This window comes from Alligator mississippiensis, chromosome 14 (assembly GCF_030867095.1).
Source record: "Alligator mississippiensis isolate rAllMis1 chromosome 14, rAllMis1, whole genome shotgun sequence".
Taxonomy (NCBI): domain Eukaryota; kingdom Metazoa; phylum Chordata; order Crocodylia; family Alligatoridae; genus Alligator; species Alligator mississippiensis.
In genome coordinates, this window is record NC_081837.1 from 4,695,163 (window position 1) to 4,716,424 (window position 21,262).

General features: G+C 40.8%; 2 protein-coding genes across 2 annotated transcripts in view; one reads left to right on the top strand and one right to left on the bottom strand.

Annotated features, from left to right (window-relative positions):
- The window catches only part of APPBP2 (amyloid beta precursor protein binding protein 2), a 30,081-nt gene extending 23,171 nt beyond the window's left edge, over nt 1-6,910 (top strand). The window contains exons 12-13 of the mRNA XM_014608012.3: nt 85-250; nt 1,044-6,910. Of these exons, the coding sequence (XP_014463498.1) occupies nt 85-250; nt 1,044-1,297 (420 nt within the window). The 3' untranslated portion in view covers nt 1,298-6,910. The remainder of the gene's footprint in view (nt 1-84; nt 251-1,043) is intronic.
- Nucleotides 6,911-11,323: 4,413 nt separating this feature from the next.
- CHCT1 (CHD1 helical C-terminal domain containing 1) lies at nt 11,324-20,129 on the bottom strand. The gene is made up of 6 exons (XM_014607999.3): nt 20,025-20,129; nt 19,387-19,515; nt 18,165-18,340; nt 16,653-16,752; nt 12,920-13,104; nt 11,324-11,560 (listed from the first exon to the last, which is right to left on the bottom strand). The coding sequence occupies exons 1-6, from the start codon at nt 20,070-20,072 to the stop codon at nt 11,410-11,412; spliced, it is 789 nt and encodes a 262-aa protein (XP_014463485.2). The 5' UTR covers nt 20,073-20,129; the 3' UTR covers nt 11,324-11,409.
- Between the last annotated feature and the right edge of the window lie 1,133 nt (nt 20,130-21,262).

Genomic DNA, 21,262 nt, shown 5'->3' on the forward strand with positions numbered 1-21,262 from the left:
TCTCTTTCCCCTTCTCCTCCACTTTTCTCTTTGATGGAAGTGAGTAACGTCTCTTCTGGGTTTTTTATGTTCTGGGTCTTTCAGGAAGCTGAAGAAATGCACATCAAAGCAATTCAAATTAAGGAGCAGCTCCTTGGTCAAGAAGACTACGAAGTTGCCCTGTCAGTGGGACACCTAGCTTCTCTCTATAACTACGACATGAATCAATATGAAAATGCCGAAAAGCTTTATCTGAGATCAATAGCAATTGGTGTGTAATTTTAAAAGCAAATAACTATTGAGCAATGATGATATGTACAGTAAAACAAAGGTCTTTTTTGAAAGGTTTTATAGAATGCAAGCCTTTTGCATAACTAATATGTGGATTCACTCTAAATATGATTACGGTACTTTAGAAGCACAACAGTAACTTAAGTTTCAACTGATTGAACAAACCTAGGACTGTGTCCACTTAGGAAGTCCAGCACCTACCTTTGGATTAACTTAGTCTAGGGGTTCATTATATCAAAGATTTGAAGCATAATAAGAAAGCTTCAGGGGAATAAAAAATTGATACGGTTGGTGACTTCTTTGTAATCTGTTTGAAATCCTCCCCTTCCTGCTCATCCACTCATTGCAATGAATATTGTCCAAAGAAACTCTCATTTCATAACATTAGAGTTTTAGCATGATTTCCACAGAGGACAGTTAGTGCTCATAATTCATAAGAGGGAAGTACAGTGGGTTAAAGTGCCAATCCTGCCCCAACCCTGCTTCACAATTCGAGTTTGGGTTGCAAGTGGGACACATAGGAGGCACCTGTCCTGTTTTAATTCCTATTAGAATTTTATGCATTATAAATACTCCTGTACAGCTGGTTGTCTGTGGTCAGAAGTTAAGTACCAGGAGCAATAAAGGAAAGGATCTGAAATGCACTGAAGAGTAGTATCAAGAAAACTAGCTTATAATTCTCCCGGATGTTAGTGCTGTTGTTAACTGCTGCTGGCAAAAGGGGATTGTACGTGTTCTGTCTTAAATTCTCTTTTTGTTTTGCATTTCTTTAGGGAAGAAGCTTTTTGGCGAAGGTTACAGTGGACTAGAATATGATTATAGAGGTCTCATTAAACTGTACAATTCCATTGGCAACTATGAGAAAGTTTTCGAATACCACAATATTTTGGCCAATTGGAACCGATTGCGAGATCGGCAGTTCTCAGTTACAGATGCTCTGGAGGATGTAAGCACCAGCCCTCAATCCACTGAAGAAGTGGTCCAGTCTTTTCTGATGTCTCAGAATGTTGATGGACAGAATAGCTAAGGAACTTGGTCAATTAACCAATTCTTCTTTTTTTTTTTCCCCAAACTACAGGGGAAAGTCATACTGTGAAATCTAAACCATGTAGTTTTTCTGGGGGCTGGAATTTGCATTGAAACACTGGTCCAGTCCACTGAAGAGTGCCCATACGGATGAATGTGTGTTTAAATTCTTATCAGCATGTGTATGGCATGTCTAGTTCGGCTCCCATTTTGAACTTGGTATTCCAGAAACCCGTCTCTCTTCTTTTTTCCAAAAGGCTACTTTGCAGAAAGGCTGCAGGAAAACATTAAATAAAACTGTTTGAGCCCAAAAGAGTTGCATTCTTGTTATGAATGGACAGTTTCAACGAGAACATTCTTCTAACAAGCAGAAGTAATAAATACTATATTGTATAAATGGTATGAAAAAGATCTTTCTCCTGTGTGCATTGTAGCAAAATTAATGGCAAATACTAGGGTAAAGGAGAATGCCCTAGCTTTGTTAGCTGTCTCATGAAGAAAAAATGGCAAAGAACCACTCCAGAACGCAACGTTTTTTATGAACCACAAAAGATTGTTAAAGAAGTGACACCGTTTGTTGTTTTAAAGATCTGAACTGGACCAGTGTTCATTTGAGTGGGACGATCCAGTAGACCAGCATTCTTAGTTTCCTATGGTACAATACAAGAACTATAGTTTCCAAAACAGGACCAGGAGAATCAAAAGTGGACCAGTCTATTTAGAAAAGTTTTTTGGACCAGTGGCTTTAATTTAATATTTCTGCCCCTGCATTCACTTTTACCAGTAGAATTATTTCATTTAGATGTATGATCAGTGATAATGCAAAATTATATTCATGTAATAGATACAAAACTAGGAGGTGAACGTTCCTTAGCAGTTGCGATGGCATGTCTTTAACTAGTAAGCTTATTCAGATATCTAAAATGTCAATGCCACAAGCAGAAACTAGAAATGCTTAACTATTCGCATCAGCCTTTTTTTTTTTTTTTTCAAATGGGCTTACTTTAATAATTGAGGCAGTAACTTGTTTATACCAGTTAATAGTTTTGTATTACAGTCCAATTCAGCTTTTGTTTCTGGAAATCACAACTTATTGTACAGTTTGCAGGGGTCAGTGGAAAATGCCAAAAAAGCACAAAAGGTCTCTTTTTTTTTGTGATGCTTCATTTCTACATTAAACAATAGTGCAACCGGAAACAGATTCTTCTACGTTAATTTAAGATGCATCAGGCAGATGTAAAGTTCCCTTAATGACGCCTATTTCACTAGCTTGTCTTAATTTTTGTTCTGTTTTTGTTTGTCTCTCTCTTTTTTTAATTGAACCAAGTCTGTTTTAATGTTGAGGTAATGCTCAAAATTTTGAAAAATCAATGTAGCATAGCAAACTAGAAATAAGTCATTGCAGTTACCTCAATTCTTATTATAGTGGTACAAGCAGTGCCTCTATAGTTGGGAGTCAATCAGTTTTTTTCCCCCCTATTTTCAGGGGTTTATAACTTGGCCGCGAAAATTCAGTCCCAAGCTGAAGCTTGGCAAAGAAGATTCCTACACTACTTGGAATTAATTTTATTTGTTATGAAACTGGGGAAGGGATGGGGTGGAAATTTATTTGACTGTCTCCAAGTTATGAGTGCAGAAAGCAAAAACTAGTTATTACAGACACTACTTAGAACTCACAAGTGTATTAACGGCTTCTTTTTCTTTTTTTTTTTTTTTTTTTAAATGAAATATTGCAGGCCAATAGGTTTTTATACTAGTGCCTTCAAGTATTTTTGAGGGGAGAATTACACCAAGTTAAAATGAGATTTAATTTGCAGATGTGGTTTCAGCACTTGTATACAGGATGGATTATTTGTATCAGTGGGATAACCTATACTGTTAATTTTAATAGCTATTAAGGATGTATTGCAGGCTGTCAAAACTCAGTTCAGCTTTTTATAATTTATATGTAAACTTAAACTCTAGTTTTTGTATAGCAGTTTCTTTGCTCATGTGAAAGTTTTATTTTACATGTCCCTAAATAAGATTGCAACACTTGCCGTGTAAACTACCTAAGTCCCTAAACATGTTTACTCTACAGGACTAACGATAGTCTATCAGATAAATAATATGTGTTAAAAGCTCATACATCTTATGAGAACTCCTGTTTCTTTTAAACTTAAAGGCATTTTAAACTTGTTTAAAATTTAAATTAAGGGTATTGTTTTAATATCAGATTTTCAGGGGAGAACCTTAAACATAGATGTTCTAAACATACATTGTGATTTGATATATTGCAGAAGTACCCGAAAGCCTCAAACTGATAAGTTTATATTGTCTGAAGATGCTGTATGCTCTGGTTTCCTATTCTTGGGTTTTACTTGTCACTTTTAAGAGGAATCTCAAAGTTCTCAAGGTTTTATTTATTTTTTAACTTACAATAGTGGTAAGTGATATCTGTGCTCGCTTCTGCTTCCAAGTTTGTATTACCTATGGTCAGCAATATAGCTTCTAAAAATACAGCTTCATATGCTAGTTTTTCCTCCTCTTCCCCAACTAGCTTGCATTGCTTTAAATAACCTTGGTACTTGCCAACTGTATTTCAGCCAGTGCAATATACATTAAGCTCTCTTCACCGTTGCTCAAACAAAGTTGATTCATCAGCACATGTTATATTCTGTGGTGCATTTGGATTTTTATCTAGAGCAAGCTGAGGCCCTACAAGTCACCTAGAGTTTTATTCTTCTGACAGCAGAAATGTACCAAGAGAAACATGACTTTCAGCATACGTGCACCCCCTCTCCTCCCAGTGAAGCAGATAGGACTCCACTTGCATGTTCACTCTGTTGAGCTTTGACGGACTGTCGGGTTGCATCTCACAGCATTGACCTAGCAGCTCTGCAAGTCCGCGGTGATGTCAAAGCATATTACCTTTAGAACAGAGCAGCTTTGGCTGTCTGCCATGTGCTTCTTAATGTTGAAGACTTATAAAACAATTGCGGTGCCTGCTCTGTGTGCTACGGTTTGTGTAATCCTGACTCGCTGTCATTGCTGGAGAGGCGGTCAAGCTTTCCTGGCCCCTTTTTCTTTTTCTTTCAGGATCTCTCCTGAATTGGCCTTTTTCATCATGTGACTACAGAACTGACATCCTGTATTGTTTGCAGACCTGTTGTATTCCACATACAAAAGCTTGGTTTTAGCCACCTTACTCCTGCTTTTTTGGTGCTGTTGCCTATTGCTGTGTGCTGTCGAACACACACAAAGGAGGAGGGATTCTCAAAACTCTTGGTTCCTAAAAATGGAAATCTAATGAAATTGGGGTATCTTCCAAATAAAGGAATTTAACTGTCCTCTACCTATTCTCTGAAGAAGTCGCTGAGGCACTTCCATCTATTTCCTTTACCCTTAGTCCTAGGGAGTTGATCATACTTTTGTCTTCGTCCTCTTGAAAATGGTAATTATTTTTCTTGTGGCTGCATGTTGAGCATTTGCAGTTTGTGAGTGCGTGTCCTTCCTGTTGCTCAAGAAACCAACCATCTGGCATGTTAGCTAGCGGCAGGTACATATGCAAAGTACACCCACCAGTACCTCAAAGAATCAAGGGGGGAAAATAACCTTGAGAAACTTTGGGAATTCCTGCATAGTTTTAAGCTTGAAATTGATTTGAGAGTGGGAATCCAGTGAAATGCATCTTCAGAGAACAAAATTTGCAGGTAAGTAACTTAATCACATACCAAATTCCTTTGAAATTCAGGAGTGTCCAGGGAAAACTTCCAGCTTTTGCTGCTAAATTTTCTCATCTTTGATTGTAAGTTTAAACCCTTCGTTTTTATTTTAATGTACACTTTTGTTTTGTGGATCCGTTTTGCTTGCATTTTCTAGTTTACAAATTGCAGCATTTGCATAAAGAGGTGATGTTCAGGGTTTCTCCATTCTTGGTTTCATTGTTCTTCAGATCCAGGAACTACCTTGCTTATGGTAGTAGAAGAAGCTTCTGTGGTATGGGAGAAACAAATGCAAATTATGAATTGAAAAGGGTGGGGGCAGTCACAAAAAGATGTTTAAAATACATCTATGCCTCATAGTGAAAGAACTAGCAGCTATTTGGTTTCAAAAGGTTGGTCACTTACTGTGTGATTCTTACTTGCAACCAACAAGTGTCTGCCTCTGTTTCATAGAAATCCTTACATGCACTTATTACTTTGTATAGAAACCATTTGTTTATTTTTTTTTTTGCACACAAGTGTTTTGTTAAATAATTTTGAAAGGTGTTTTATTGCTGAACTCTAACTTATTAGGAAAATAACATCCTTTTCATCGCTTTAAAAATGAAGTTTTTTTTTTTTTTTAATGCTGTGGTCTAAAATTTGGTGCCATTGCGCTGCTTCTCATGGTACAAAAATGCACATTTTATTTCACTTCCTTTTTCTAGCTGTACATACTGACAGAGTACAAAAAAAGGAAAACTCATCGTGCCTAAAACATGATTGAAGCTGTCGGCAAAAACTTTACTTGATTAAAAATGGATTGGATTTTACAGCATGGTAGGAAATAGCTGGCTGGATATTGCTCTTTGCAGTCTTAAAAAAAAAAAAAGTTCCTTCCCCATGTTCCTGTGCTGAACTATTATTGTCTTCAAAACTTTGCTGTTACCTGGAAAAAGTGTCAGTCAAGTGCTAAATTCCAATCTAAATATTTTGGTTGCTATGTATATTGTCAAGCTTGACACACACGGCCTGTTGCACACTTCGTCTCGGCCTTTTAAAAATTCTTGCTTGTGGTGGAGAGGAAATTTTTTTTTAAATCTGGAAATCTGTACTAAATACATACTTTTGGCAGCACTGGTAATGCTTTTGTCTCCAAATCTCAGGAATGTTTTAGGCAATGTAAAAGGTTTCCCTTCAATGATAACAAGGTGCGTACTCTAGGGTCTTGTTAACAATATTTCATTGCAATCCTAGGTATCTATAGCATGAGTGGCCTTAGTGAGTTTGTTGAAGTGCACATTTTTTTTTTTTAAGTAAATTTTAAGATGAAAAATATATACTATATAAATATATAGAGATATCTAGAAACTTGGTTTGTGGTGCACAAGTTAAGTGTTGGATCACTAAATAACTGTTGCAGGTACCATATGTGTAACACTTCTTTCTTTTTCTGTATATTCCTTTATGGGAAGCAATGTTGCCATGGTAACTAAAACTTTACAATTTATTTCTTACTTTGATGTGAATGGACTCTACATTTTATTGAATATTACCAGGTTCAGTACTATTTTTATACATTATTGAACTACAGGGGATTGTAATTTAATAACATTCTAAGATGTTGCTTGAACTGTTTAAAGCAAATTACTAAAACAAAAACAAAAAAAAACACCCTTAAAACCTGAATCCCCACTTGTAGTGCCACCGTGATTTATATGAGCGTATCTCGATCATTACTACATTTTTGAAGACCATTCTATTTGTTGTGTCAAGAATAATCTTTCGTATCCTACTTCGCACAGACTGCAGCGCCCAACATTATTTGTAACCATCAAACCATACTGAGTATGTTTGTAACCAGCATTGTGATATTCTGTAACTGTATTGCTAAAACGAACTATTGATCTAATAAATATAGTGTTCCTGCACTTGTTTTATGTGCCGTGAATTGAGTTAAAATTGTGCTCTCTGCAAAGCATTTTGTTCTTCCCCCGTACCCCGTAAGAACTTCTTGAATTCATTATTGATGGACTGCGCGTTTTTCATGCAGCTTTCTCAGAACAAGACCTAAAGTTCCCATTGAATAAATGTGCAGTACCATTCTGTGATATTTAGCCAACAGGTAACTCTCGTGCATGTTGCTTCTTCAGAAGGTAACAGGAATATTCACTTGGTATTAATGAGTGTGTAAATCATAAATGAAGGCATGCTAAGGGTCTGATCCCATATGAAAATGTAGTGGTAACTCTCATAAGGAGTTTAAATGCTCATGGATGTTGAGTGCATAGATTTTGTTTGGCTTTGTATGTGTTATCTCGCTTTGCTTGGTAAGTGCAAGGCCCAATTATAGTTTCCTTGTCAAACAAAGTTGTATGTGGGATTTTGGGGGGGCGTTGTTTGCTTTCTAAGGAAGATGCCTTTCCTTTTTGTAAAGATGAAGGGTAGGAAATGCTGTGATACGGCAGCTCTGTTAACTTACATATGGGGTTTAATGTTCCATAGATTACAGGGACAGGAGAGGCGTTGTGTGTCATGACGGGTTTTGTATCTCTTCTTGTACAAGTTTATGTAACTTAATTTCAGCTCTGAAATGCACAAAGCTACCTTTTTAAGTTGAGTCTACTTCCTTCTCTGTCACTTGTGCTGGGAAAACCATGTTGAATGAGGTCCCAGTTCAGCTCCCTTCAACAAGCTGATTATTCTGTATCACTGGTAGATCAAATGGTCCTCCAAGTTTTTTGCTCCTAGCTGGTGACTTCAATTTTATAGTACTGTGGTGCCCTCCACAACATATATTTGTGAAAACTAGATATGATGATTTTCTTTTTACTTGTACATCAGGTAGTTAGAATGGTAGACAAGCTGGAGATTTACCTTAATTCAGGGAATTATTGTATATGATTTTATAGCAACGTTTTTCAACCCATGGGTCGTGACTCAAATGTGGGTTGCAAGGGTATGTGAAAGGGTCATGAACAAACTTTAAAAATGGATTATTGTTTAAAGGAGAAAAACGTGGGAAACCGTGGCTTTTCCCGTGCAGGCTGGCAGAGTTCCAGCTTGCGAGGGGCTGTTTGGGGTCCTCCCTGCCCCACACGCTGGGGGCTGGAGGCAACAGGTTGGGAGTGAGGGGCAGTGGGTCGGGACTGGCCATTGATGTTTACAGCTGGGTCCTGGTACAAAAAAGGTCAGGAACCGCTGGGCTACGGTGAAGGCTGCAGACTTCCAAAGGGCTGAGTCCTATTAGGAGCAAAGCTGGAGGTCCCTGCCTAAACCATCTTGTCCCTCCGCTCAGGGACAGACTGATGCCACATTTGGGGTCAGAAAGGAATTTTACTCCATGGTCAGATTGGTAGGGACTGGGGGCGTTTGTCTTAATCTGTAGAGGGTGGCATAGCCCTCTGCCTGGGACCTACAAAGTTTTATAGAAGAAGTTGGCTGCTATGGTTCCCCAGGTTTACTTGTGGCAGGTTCAGGCATTAGGGCCTGTGTTGTGTCAGGGTGGACAGTAGTTTGATGTAGAGTTTAGATAATGGTTTGGGTAGGGATGATCCAGCCTCAGGCAGGGGTTAGACTAGGATTGGATGAATTTTGTGTTCTAGGGTGTCAGTGTTTGAGACGGATGATACGCTTCCAAGGTGGATCAAAAAGAGTTGTTTTTAAAACTTGCATCGGTATTTCGGTAGCAGAGTTAGAATCCGGTAGCCGCTGTTCATGTACAGGGAGACAGGCTCTGCTCTGAGGAGTTTACTTGTCTCAGCTCTTTCACGGACTTGCCAGGACACCTTCTGCAAGTCTGTTCATCTCTGCATGTCTTGCAATCCCCTTTGTGTCACTGGGATCTCCTGGGCTGAAGGGGAATCCAAGTTTTAATTTTTTTTTAATGTTAGTATAGCTTTTTGAGATGAATGAATGATGTAAACTCCATTAATCATTTATTTGACTGCACTAAACATATTTTCCCAATTCCTTCTGCTTTCTCCAAGGAAAGGTTGACATTTTGGAAGGATTATAAAAGCATAGCCAGCAGTTGAAGATTTAGTGAAGAGGAAGCTACTGGCATACATAGGTAGGCAGGAAGAAACGACTGAAAGGCTGATCGGGTGGATAAGGCTATTTTGTTGATCATACTATAGACTGTGAGGAGTTTATGCTGTTATGGTGTTTGGCTGGCTTATAACAAATGTCCCTGCTCTTCCTGGGCAGAACAGCTGTGCCGAACACCGTGCAGCAATAACGTAATGCTCTTGTGGATGCAGGGTGCCACAGCTGGTACGTGGGCAAGATCTGTCTGTGATTGACTTCTCCAAAGCAAGGTTGAGTTAAAGTTATAAGGGCCAGGAAATATGAAGGGAGCCTGTACTTTCATTAACTGCCTGTATGCGTATACAGGTATTTTGCAGATAAAAATGGTTCTTGGGCTATTATTTCTATACTTCTCACTTATTCATTCATACACTAAAACGTACTTTAAAGGGAAATAGCAAGAAGAGCAATTTGGAGAAATACGCTCCTTCCATCTAACATGTATAAATATCTAAGATGGATACTGTTCATGGATACATGTTGGGAATACAAATCTCTGAATTCTTGGTTGGCCACCAGATGTCACTGCCGTGATGCTACATCCAGCAGAAACGGTTATTTATTTGAATTAACATTACCCAAAAGTAACAAGAATATTACAGCCTTTTTGCCTGACTTCATACATTCCTGTGATAGCTTACCTGTAAATATAATACTACCCTTAGGTTCTGCTTGCAGCTCTTTCACTCATTATACTCCATGTTGTACATTCATATATATATATATATATATATATATATATATATATATATATATATATATATATATATATATATATTTTTTTTTTTTTTTTTTTTTTAAATCTGTGAAACCATTTCAGTTAATGTTGAAACTATTTACAGTGTTTCCACAAATCCCTGGTGCTGATCTTTATATATAAAGAAGAGAAAGTTGAGTTGAGAAATGGATGCATCCAAGTTTAGATCTCTTGCAGTTGTCCAGCTGTTTTTAATACTATCAGTGTTGGCCAACTCCCCAAAACCTGAAGAGAGAAAGTAAAAAAAAAACCTGGTAGGGAGTCTTGCTGGTAGGCCAACACTTTAACTGATATAACCCCCACATTTACTAGATAATTCTTAGAATAAAACTCCTCGACTGTGCAGCCTTTAACCATGTTCAACATTATTTTAAGCAAGTATGACGTTTTTAGGGCACGTAGCATTTTTCTGATGTGATTACATCCAACATTAAGCCTGATGCACAGTTTTTGTAACAGAAGTGCTGAAAACCTTCAGTTGGAAATATAACTCTCAAAAAATTTCCAACACAGTTATTCTAGGAAAATTCATCATGTTCTGCTGAGCCATTTCTGCTTCACACAGATGGCTTATTTTCACTGGAATCCCTTTTAATTGAATTTATAGCTGGATATTACATGTCTGCTTTATCTGCTGTTCTATATAGTGAAATCTAGAGAAAGATGTAGCAAACCCTCTTCCGGTAGAGGCGTCGTGCAGCCTCATTTAAGCTCTCTCTGCTCCAACCCCTTGGCCGTGCTACTTTTCCATTTCACAGGGGCATCGGGGGAAGGAGATGAGGGGGGACAAGCAAGCATGTTGATTGCCTGGCCATGGTGAATCTAAGCTGCTTGGTCTGTGAAGACAATGGAGAGGCTCCTGTTGACTTCAGTGGACACTATACAGCTGTACATGTGCCTGTAGCCAGTAAAACCATATCAAGCCTTTATATAGGATAGCTCTTTCACTCTAGAGTATAATTCTGTTAAAAGTAACTCAGCCGTCCTCTACTGAACAACAGTAGAAAACAGGACTGCAAATTAATCGCGGGCTAGTGGATGGCAGCAGTGATATCTCCAGAGAATGCTGCTGTTGGCTGATGACGATTATTTGCCCAGTGGAGCTGGAAATAGCAGACATGTGCAGATGTTTTGATTTTTGCATCAAACCTATGCTTTTGGAAATGCCTCTCTTCCCCATGATGGTTCTGTTCCAGACCCGGTCAGGATGGCTGCAGGCCATATGGAGGGTTAGAAACATGCACATGTGTAAATCTGGGTGGGTGACAGACCCTGCTCGCGTTAGAAGAAAGAAGGAAAGCTATGGTGTACCCACTATACGTTTCTCTACTAACTAGTTGCTTCGAAAATATTAGATGCTGTGGTGCTATAAATGTAAATGCTGTTTTCCAATAAGCATGATTAAAACAAGGTATTTCAACTGGAGTGTGATACAGCTGTTACAAACACCAAAGTATTTATAGATAAGCCCGTGTCATCTGAAATTTTATAAGCATTCTTTAATTTTTCCAAGATCCGGCTTTGGTAGCTACTGGTTGCTATGTGACTGAATCCCTGGGCACTTTCATGTTTTTTGTGTTTTCTTTAATTTTTAAAGAAGTTCGGGTTGTAGGGAAGATCTCGTGGTTTCTGTGGCACTGTATCTCTGGGGGTTTTGTCCAAGGTGCTTGCTCTAGTGGTTCTGTAGATATCAGCTGCTCGCTTTCTGTCGCTGTTTGAAGTTGTCTGACAGCAGCTAAAAAAGATCCATAAAATAACTCGTATAAGAAAGGAGGGTAGCGTGCTCTAGCCAACAAAGGAGATTAAAGTGGATTATGCCCCTAGCCACCAAGTCACAAAACGAGACCCGTATATTTTGGAGCCCTTCATTAGATGGTTCCATTCCTTATTGTAGCCAATTCTACGCATTACAAAAATTTAGGGATCTCAACCCATGAAACAGATGATGCCAGTCGTAAGTAATGACTGCTGACAGCTGATTTCAAGTGGAGAGCAATTTCAAATTCTTGGCATGCTTGGTTAAATATTCATTGAAACTGTACTTTGTATTTATAGAGCTTTCCATCTCCAATGTACTTCACAGCTATATGTGACCCAAACAGCTGTCTTGAGAGAAGGAGAAACCACAGAGAAGGGCATCTCTATATTACAAACCGAGTCAGCTGGTATCTGGTTCTTAGCCCTGTGCTGGTTCTCTAGATGATGCTCCCTGCCTGGTTCATACATATTTTCATTTTTTAAGCACTTTTTGATTTGCATCTTCTTCCACTGCTGTGCTCTGCTGACAGTATCTCCGTTGTGTTCTCCTGCACGGGCTCTTTCAGAGGGTGGTGCTCCATAACGCGAATGGAGGACAGTTGGGGGAGATGGCAGGGGAAAGAATAAAAGCAGGAGGAAGGGTAGGTAGTATGCAGGTGAAAGAATGAGGGAAGAGGGGACGTCTGCAGAACTGGTTGCAAGTTCCTAACACCTAGAAAATAACTGTATGGTATCAATTCCTGACACCCCAACACTCCCCCTATCCTCTCCCCACTCCCTAAAAAACTCAGGTTTGCTACAGGCAAGTAGCACAGAGGTAAGGAAGGAATCCTTCCTTCTCCCTCTTCGGGTAGGTCTGCAGTAGCAGTGTCCCTGGAGCGAACCGCTTTCTGATTAACTTGAATCAGCTGGCAGGTTTGTACATCCTGGTCTGGACGTTCCTGGAATGTGTATACTCTGGCACGTACATCGTTAGCTTCCTCCTAATCTGAGTCTCGGAGCAAACCCACTTGCTTTCAGACCATCTAGCTTAGCATGGGCAGACCAGCTTAACTATTCAATTGGCGGTGTAGACAAACGCTCAGCCACGGGGCTGGCGAGCGGCTATCTCCTCCCTCACTAGCACTGTCTTGTGGTGCATAAGTCCCTGTCGGTATTGTCCTCATCCCCATACTTATTTTTTCACTGGTGTATGTTCTACTTCCTAATATTGCATCTTGTGAGTGTTTCCACTATTGACTCTCTTGTTCATCCACACCTGGGTTGTCAGAGATGCTGTGCTTGGTGCATATTTTGTGTGCTATCAGCTATTACTAGTGTCCTGTTGCTGCAGTACCTCTTTGTTATGCTTGCTGCCTCTCGGTCACCGTGTAGGCTGGTTTGTGGTGACTGTGACTCAGTCCGACTCTCTTGCATGTTGTTTTCATCTCTGTGGAGTCCCCATGCATCATACAGCTTCAGCAATGTGGCGTTTTCAGGAAGTGGATCCGAGTCGGGGTTTTCTGAACTACAGTATAACTTCTTTAAAACAGAACAAAAAGTCACATACCGTGTCAAGGTGCTATTTAAAATGACCAACTATAATGTGCCATCTCATTGCAGGGAAACTCTCCTGGCTAACTATAGTCCTGTTTTTCAAAGCAAGTTAGATGAGATGCTTCTAAGAGCGAGATTTGGGGTTTAAGGCAGGGGTTGGCAAGGTTTTTGGGCAGAGTGCCAAGAGCACCCACCACTTCAACTTGCAAGACGTTGGGACGGACGGCGCGGGAGCCACAAAGGGCCTGACGCTTGTGGCCATACAGCCTGGCCCAATCCCAGCCATCCACCCAGAGGCATGCATGCCAAGCAAAATGTCTTTGAGTGCTACACTTTGGCACCCATGCTGGGGATTGCCTACCCCTGGTTTAAGGTGTAGTTCACTTTCCTTCATGAAACTCCTCCCTGAGCCCTACTCTGGGAGTTAGGCTCCCTGTTGTATAGATCAGAACCTGGATTTTTGAAGTTGAGGGGAAAAGTAGGGGGATCTGGAGCTTTACTTCAGCATACAATTCCCTGGCCCTCTGCAAGGAACCCATTTTCTTTCCAAACATAAAAGCCTTAGTAAGCTAAAAGATCAAAATTACTTTGCTAACTGCCAAGTTGCTTCTGTGACTCCGTTTTTGTACATCTGGATCCTATCTATCCCAGGACCCAAAATGCATGGATCCTGATTTAAATCCAGAAATGCTCTGAGGATACACATTACAAGGAAGTAATGTAATCTTTGAAACTTCCATAGAGAGAAACTGCACATGAGCTGCTCAGTTTGCTTTGCTGCATTGCCTGGGCCACATTCACTACGAGCTCAGGCAAATGCGCTTGCACATATCAGTGCAGTTTCACTCACCGTTCTGCAAAAAACCCCAACGCTGGTACTTGAATCTCTGATGCCACAAGGTGTCACTGTGGGATTATGGTGGTTTCTATATGCAGAAGCGCTCCACTGATCGGCTAAGTGCAGACGTCTAAGGCCATGCACCGCATAAAAGTTCTATCAAACTCAACAGCCATCGAGCCAATAAAAATGGACAGCAATGTAATAACACTGTTATGTAGGAATGACTCATAAAACCTTGTCAATTAAACTATTTTGAGCCGTCCTATAAAGTTTTGCATCGACCCCTTATTCCAGTGTTGTCGGGCGTCACATCTTAAAGCCCCAGCTCCTGGAATCAAGTGTTTCGATGAGAGTTGTGCCCACCATTTAAAGTATTACACCCTGAGGTTTGCAGGAGAGGCCCAGCCTGTGCTGTGAAACCTGGTCCACACTGCATCGGAAAGCAAAAACGAACTAATAGGAATAGCCATCTTGCAACTGGATCTATTTTGTGTTGACTTATCTCCCCCGCTAGGTTTGTACACAGCCTCACTGAGACTGCATAACCCCAGCCCCAGGCAGCAAAGAAATCTTTGCATTTTAGTGTTTGTGCTAAATGTGATTTTGTTTCTAATGATGCTTTACATTTGCTTGATATTCTTCATGGATATATTAATTTAAAACTCATAATTTAAAATTCAGCCAGCTAACTCTGTCTGGCTGAATTGAGACGGGTACATTTTTAAGGAGGGCTGAACGTGTCAGCAGTCGTGGCACGTAATAGATCAGAAACGGGAATCTTGGTTTTTGACCTAGAAGAAGCGTGATGAGTAAGTTCGGCTGGCTGTTCTGATAGCCTCCTTGATCAAATGAAACTCATAAAGATATCAAATTAACGTGCTGACAACCTCAAGCACTTGCTAATTACAATATTGGTTTTGCATATTTATGCTCGCTCGTCTAAATAATGAGTTGTTTCCAAATAATCTATTTATGTTTTGTAGAGAGTGTGATGATGATGATCCCGCTCTGATCTGCAGCCTGTTGTTGATGGTGTAGCAGGGGTTTGAAATCTACCACTGTTCTCCGTACACACAAAGGGTAAAGAGGCTTTTCTCCCACTTGTCCTACATAACAAAGGGTGTTTGTCAGCCATTATATAATGACTGGTTTGTCACTTTGTCTATTTGGAAACAGTCTACTCTTATAGAAGCTTGCCACATCCTGTATAAATATAAATACCATGTACTTTCTTGCACCGTACTTGTCAGCATAGCTGCCACTGGAGTCCCTTCCTGTGGCATAACTAACCCCAGTAATATATTGTTCTTTCCTTTATCTTCTCTCTCAGAAAAAGTGTGCAGGAGAGGTTCTGGTTTTCAGCGAGTATTTTATTTTAACACACCCATGACTGGTTGTTAAGAAAAGCAGGTTAAAGAAATGTGCTTTGCACTTGGAGCAGGAGTTGATGTGGTTTGTGATGGCTGTTAGCTACCGGTGGAGTTAGTTGTGCAGCTGTTGACCAGGAGACCGTTTTCTCAGGGGCTGGTCCGCTACACCGATGAGTTCACTGATTGTGGAGAGTCGGTTGTGCCAGATGAATAAAGATCCTAGATCCGGTCTCAATTCCAGACCCCTGGGGGGCATTTAATGCCTCTAATGCTAGTTACAAGACTACTGCCTCGTACAGTGGTTCTTAACTTTATTTGCCACAGTGGGCCACACTTGCAGCTCTCAATGTGTTGTGGGCTGCACCCACGCTACTTATTTCCTGTGTATCCATTTAAAAAACGTTTTAATGGGATATCACATGGGCCGCAGCAGCGTTGCTGCCTGGGCCACAGGTTGGGAACCACTTGTTTAGCGCATGTAAGAGCAGTTTGATTTAATTTTTCATCCTTTGAAGGTCTCAGTTTGGAGACTTCAAAAATAAATGAGTCATTTTATTCTTTTGCAGATTAAGAACATAAAGAAATGTCTGGCAGACGCTGGTCACTTTGTGTTCTGAATGGGAATGAGATGGCTCTAGACCTACAGCTTCAACTCTCGTTTCACTCCTTCCCCTTTCCAGATACAAGGTGAGCAAGGCTCTCTTTCCAACAGGAAACAAACAATCGTGCGCCCCCCAAAAGCTGAGCAAGATCAAGGCTCTAAACATTTTTGAACCTGAGTGTCTTATTTTCTTTAATGCCCAGGGAAAACATAAATCCAAGTCTCTTAATTCTGTTTTAAAAGCAATGCAGCAGTGCACTTCTTTGGACCGTTCACTTCTGAATTGCTCTAAGTTATTCAGCCTATGACCAAGATGTGTATTTATGTTGGTCTATGAATGCCTGTAAATTGATTAACGCTTTGGAGTCCAATGTGTCTGAAGCAATGACTTGGTTCCATTTCTCTGGCAAGAATTAATATAGCTGGGGCTAGGCTATTGGACTGTGTTGGGGAGCTGAGATTTTATTTGAATTCAAAGATTATTTCAACATTTTTAAACCCTTGGGACAGTGGATGGTGTGAAATGCTTGCATGTCCTAGGATGAAATCCTGACCCTATGGAACTCCATTGGAATTAGGCCAGTGAGACCAGGATTTCTCCCTAACTTTTATCTAACTCATAGAAGACGTCTGCATGGTGTAGATATCTCTTCAAATGGGTAATGCAGGAAAAACAAGATGCATGTCCCTTTTTACTCCCCTATTGATGTATGGTTCTTACCAGAAACTTAGCCATTTGGTTGTTCTTACTGTATTTGTATAGCTTACGCAGCTGTTTTGCATCGAGCTCTGAGAAAAGAGACACGAATCTCCACAGCATCCTAGAGGAAGGAATAGTTGAGTGAAGGAACATGCTTGAATGCAAAATATTCCACCCCCACCTCTTAGCATTATTTAGTAAGAATTTCTGTCTGCCTCTTCTATACTTTTTCATATAGGATTTTTAAACAATTTTGTAAGCTTATAAGCTGCAGATCATGGTTCCTCGCAACTAATGGGATGGGTCATTCTTTAGTTCCAGGCCAAGCAGAAACACATGCATCTAATATATCTCTAAGTCAGTATGTCCAGCATTACTCTTGAGGCCCTTCCTTATTCCAATAAACCAGCCTCCTCGTTGCCTAAACTCTTCTAAAAGAGAAAGTATTATTGCCATGCAGCTCATTCAGCCATCGCAGACTGGGGTTGCTTCTGGTAATGCTAGGCGTTGTTATACCATGGTTTATATTCGCCTTTTGTATAATGCCATTGAATTAAGTCGCACATTGCTATGTAGATCCTGTATCGCTAGAGTTACTACCAGTGATGAAGCCAGGCCATTTGACTGGATGGACTTCATAAGGTAAATAAACCTTCGATTAAGCACTTCTGGATAGTATGGTAGGCTTGCTTATATCGGAAATACCCTACATATATGAATACCATATATAAATTAAATATTATTACTTTTACAACTATTGCATTCATTGACCCTCGTGCATGCAGGGCAGGTCTAAGCTGCTCTCAGCTTATCCTAGCCTGAGTGACAGCAACTGTGGTGTGCAGCAAAGCTCAAATCACATGTCCACACCAGCACGGCACACTCTCCTGTGTGGTATCAAGACTTCTGAGGACATATCCCATGGCTTTTTTGCACTGTGGTAACTTGTCTTTCAACTCCAGGCACATGAGGGATTTTCTGCACTGGAAAACTAGTGGTGCTCAAGGTGTGTCAGCTTGTCACTGTGCTGTGGAGCTGGCCGTGTTAACAAACGACAAGTTGTGCTTGCTTGAGTTTTGGCCTACGTCCCTGACGAGGCCAGTCCACCCAAATTAAATGTACCAACACACTCAAGGTTAGGGGATTTTGTGTGTAGACAGGACTCAAGTTATGATTCACGGTACTTTTGCACTGGAGAAAAACCCAGTGACTCATCCATGAGGTCAACTAAAGAGGCTTGCCAAAATTAGGCATTTTTAAGAGTTGACATGTACCCACAGGTCTCCATGGAAGAAAATTCTGGGGGCCAAGCATCTGAGAGCTGATTTAAAGTGATCACCCAACATTAGCGTAGGCTTCTGGAAGTGTGAAGCGAAGTGACATCCAAATGGCCCTGGTACGTTGGACTTAGTGAGGGCCATAATCCCACTCGCACAGCTGTCGGTGTTGCACTTAAACCTTTGACCCGACCTTCCACATAAAGGGATATTACTCCAAGTGTATCATCATTGATGCATTAAAGAATTATCTTACGTTTCCCAGTGTTTGAGTTCCCAGGATTTGCAGTAATGTTGAAGGAACATATTGATGTGATCCCCAAGTATGGTCAAGCTTTTCTTAGTGTACTTGAGTTTTTTGTCTTTGGGGAGATCCTGAGGCAAATCCAGTTTGCGAAGAGATTTCTTAAAGGGTCTCAGGAACTCCTTGCACTGGGAAAAATACAGAGCTTGATGAGACGAAATGCAGGTTTATTACTTGAAATTCAATGACTGACAGCAGCTGTTTAAATTCCCTTTATAAAATAAACTCGCTTACGTTTTCTGCTCAAAACGCATCTAATGCTTGTTATATTTAGGAAGTGTCATTGGTACAATGTGAGGAGTCGCTTTAATTGTGCTGTATGGTGGAGCCCCGTAAGCTCAATTGTGCGTTCTCAGAATGCATTTTAAATTCCACAAGTCAAAGTCTTGCCTGTCACGAATTATAAGGGGAAGGATTGGAAGACTTGCAGAGGAGAGGAAATTACCCTTTGCTATTACAAAGTCAAAGTCTAAATTCTAATTTAAAATACACCTCATCCCATGTACCCGTGCCCTGCTGTGCCCCAGAAACATTGACTTGTGTCTTCCAGTAAATACTGAATAAGAATCTATGGCCGCAGAGCAGCTGCTTTGAATCTGTAAAGCGGTAAATCCACCATCAGTCTTATCAGTTGTTATATATAGTTATCACCATTTTTGTACCATATAAATAGCCTTATTGAAGGAAAACAACATCAAAACTGTCCACTAATTGTGAGCGCTCTTTTTTGGGGGGTATCCAACTTCAAACGTGAGGGTTAGGCCTTGGTGTTATGCATCCAAAACTCTAGTAGAAATGGGTGAAGCTGCAGATATTTAGCATTTTCAGAAAAAAATCAAGGCCCCAAGTTGTTAAATTTGAACATCTGGAATCTGGGTCAGAAGAAGGGAGTGGGCTTTTCAGAAAATATAGATCTAAACGACTTGCCCAAAGCTACAAAGTAAGTAATTATCAGAGACATGACTAGAAATGTGTTAAAAGAGAGACTTAGTCAATGAATAGTTGGGGAAAAGATGATGAGAAGACAAACATTTGCAGCACACAGAAGGAAGTTTGTATTTTTTTTTTTTTTGTTGTTCCTTCTCCTTCAGATTTCTGCAGCTGTTTCCTCTCTCTAAGGAAGGGATAAGAGGTCCTTTGCATTTCTACAGCTAAATTCTATTTAATATCTCACAATTTTAAAGGAGTCTTGATCAAGGCCATCTGTGTAGTGGATGAGGGAGTGTCCAAGTGGTGCTATACTTGACTTGCACTTAGAAGAGGTTGCCTCATTCCCGTTGCTGAGTAAATACTCTTCCTCCGTCTACAAATGACCAAACTAGTATGTTAGTCCTTTTAAGTACATGAGTTCTGCAACTACGGTTAATTGATGCCTACGGTAAATGCTACCACAAAGCTGAGAATTTGAATAAGAAACTATTCCTGCCTCTGTCAAAAGCATTTAGGGTGGGGTTTTCAGTGGTATCGTGGGAGTTGGGCACCTGACTTCCGTAACTGAAAAGCCAGCCTGCGTTTGGAAAGGAAATCTCATAGATAATATTATTTGTCCCGTATTACACTAACCAAATAGGAATGGGAATTCAACTATTAAATAGAAATCCCCGATTACAAACAATAGATTGCAATAAGCCCTGGCCCCTTCCACTGAAGTCAAACAAGTCTTTTGGCAACGTCAGAGTGCCCTCCATTATAGTGACTTTTTTCCCCTAGCGTTTCCACTTTACGCCTCTAGCCAGCCATATCATACCCACTTTGGTACTTCGACTTTCCCATATCTATTTCCTACCGGGTGTGCCCTTCTTCAAGACTCACCTTCTGCACTTGGCAAAGCCTTTCTCCTCCACCCTCTGAGGCCTCCATTCTGGCTAAGGAGGGATGAGAAAGTTGCTCGGTGGCCAGCACTTCAGCCCACGGGCATTTGAATCCAAACCTGCTTGTGTGACATCACCTCTGAAGCGTGTTGATTCCGTATTCCATGGCTGGGCTTCGTCTGAGTCCTCTCCGAAGCCTCAAGGAGCAGAGGCGTCCTGCTTGACTGTAGACCAGCCGCCCAGCCTAGAAAAGGAGATGCACTCTTACGGTTCTGAAAATGCAATCGTGCCCCAGTTAATGGGAAAGAAAATCACAGAATCCTAGAAAACGAGGGCTGGAAGGGACCTCAGGAGGTCACGTCTAGTCCAGCCCCCTGCTCAAAGCAGGACCAGCCCCAACTACATCATCCCAGCCAAGGCTTTGTCTACCCAAGTCTTAGAAACCTCCAAGGATGGAGATTCTGTAACCTCTCTGTGTAGCCCGTTTCCGTGTTTTACTACCCTGCTAGTCGGAAAGTTCTTCCTAATATCCAACCTAAACTTCACGAGCTGCAACTTGAGACCGTTGCTCCTTGTTGTGTTATCTGCCACCACTGAGAACAGCCCAGCTCCATCCTATTTGTGGCCACCTTTCAAGTAGACGAAGGCTGCAATCAAATCCCCCCTCAGTTTTTAGAATCGTAGAAAAACAAGGGTTGGAAGGGATCTCGGGAGGTCACGTCTAGTCCAACCCCCTGCTCAAAGCAGGACCAGCCCCAACTACATCATTTGTCATGCTAAATAAGTCCAGTTCCCTCCGCTTCTCGTATAAGTCAGGTGGCCCAAATGTTAAAGTTAACGTTGCTTGTTAATATGTTCAGTATTGTTGGTGACACAATTACGTGGTGTTAAGTGAATTTGCAGTCTTGGGACCCACTGGATAATTTATTGACAAATTTCAAAGTGCAAAGAGTGCTAATTAGAGATTTGGTTGATCTTATTTTGTTTCTAGCCGACGGAGTGAGACTAAAAAATCAGACAGCCTTGAGTTTCTGTGCAACGATGACTGAAGAACTTAACTTGTTTGGTTGGTCGGGGGGGCGGGGAAGGAGGAAAGAGGGGAGTTGTCACAGGGTACGAAGCTCGGAGAGGTCACACATGTTCGGGTGTTGGTATAAGTTGCTAACACTGGAATTTGCAAAGGAGTCAAACTCCCAACTCCCCCCTGAAATGGGATGGCATCGGTGCCTCCCACTCATA

Bases quoted from the DNA above. Each gene is read 5' to 3' on its own strand.
- CHCT1 (XM_014607999.3), bottom strand. From the start codon at position 20,072: ATGGAGGCCTCAGAGGGTGGAGGAGAAAGGCTTTGCCAAGTGCAGAAG. The intron at 18,341-19,386 runs GTGAGATATTAA...TATTTTTCCCAG, and splicing joins ATCAAGACTCCTTTAAAATT to TGCAAGGAGTTCCTGAGACC. The intron at 13,105-16,652 runs GTAAGAACCATA...TCTGTTTTAAAG, and splicing joins ACCAAATGGCTAAGTTTCTG to AAGTTATACTGTAGTTCAGA.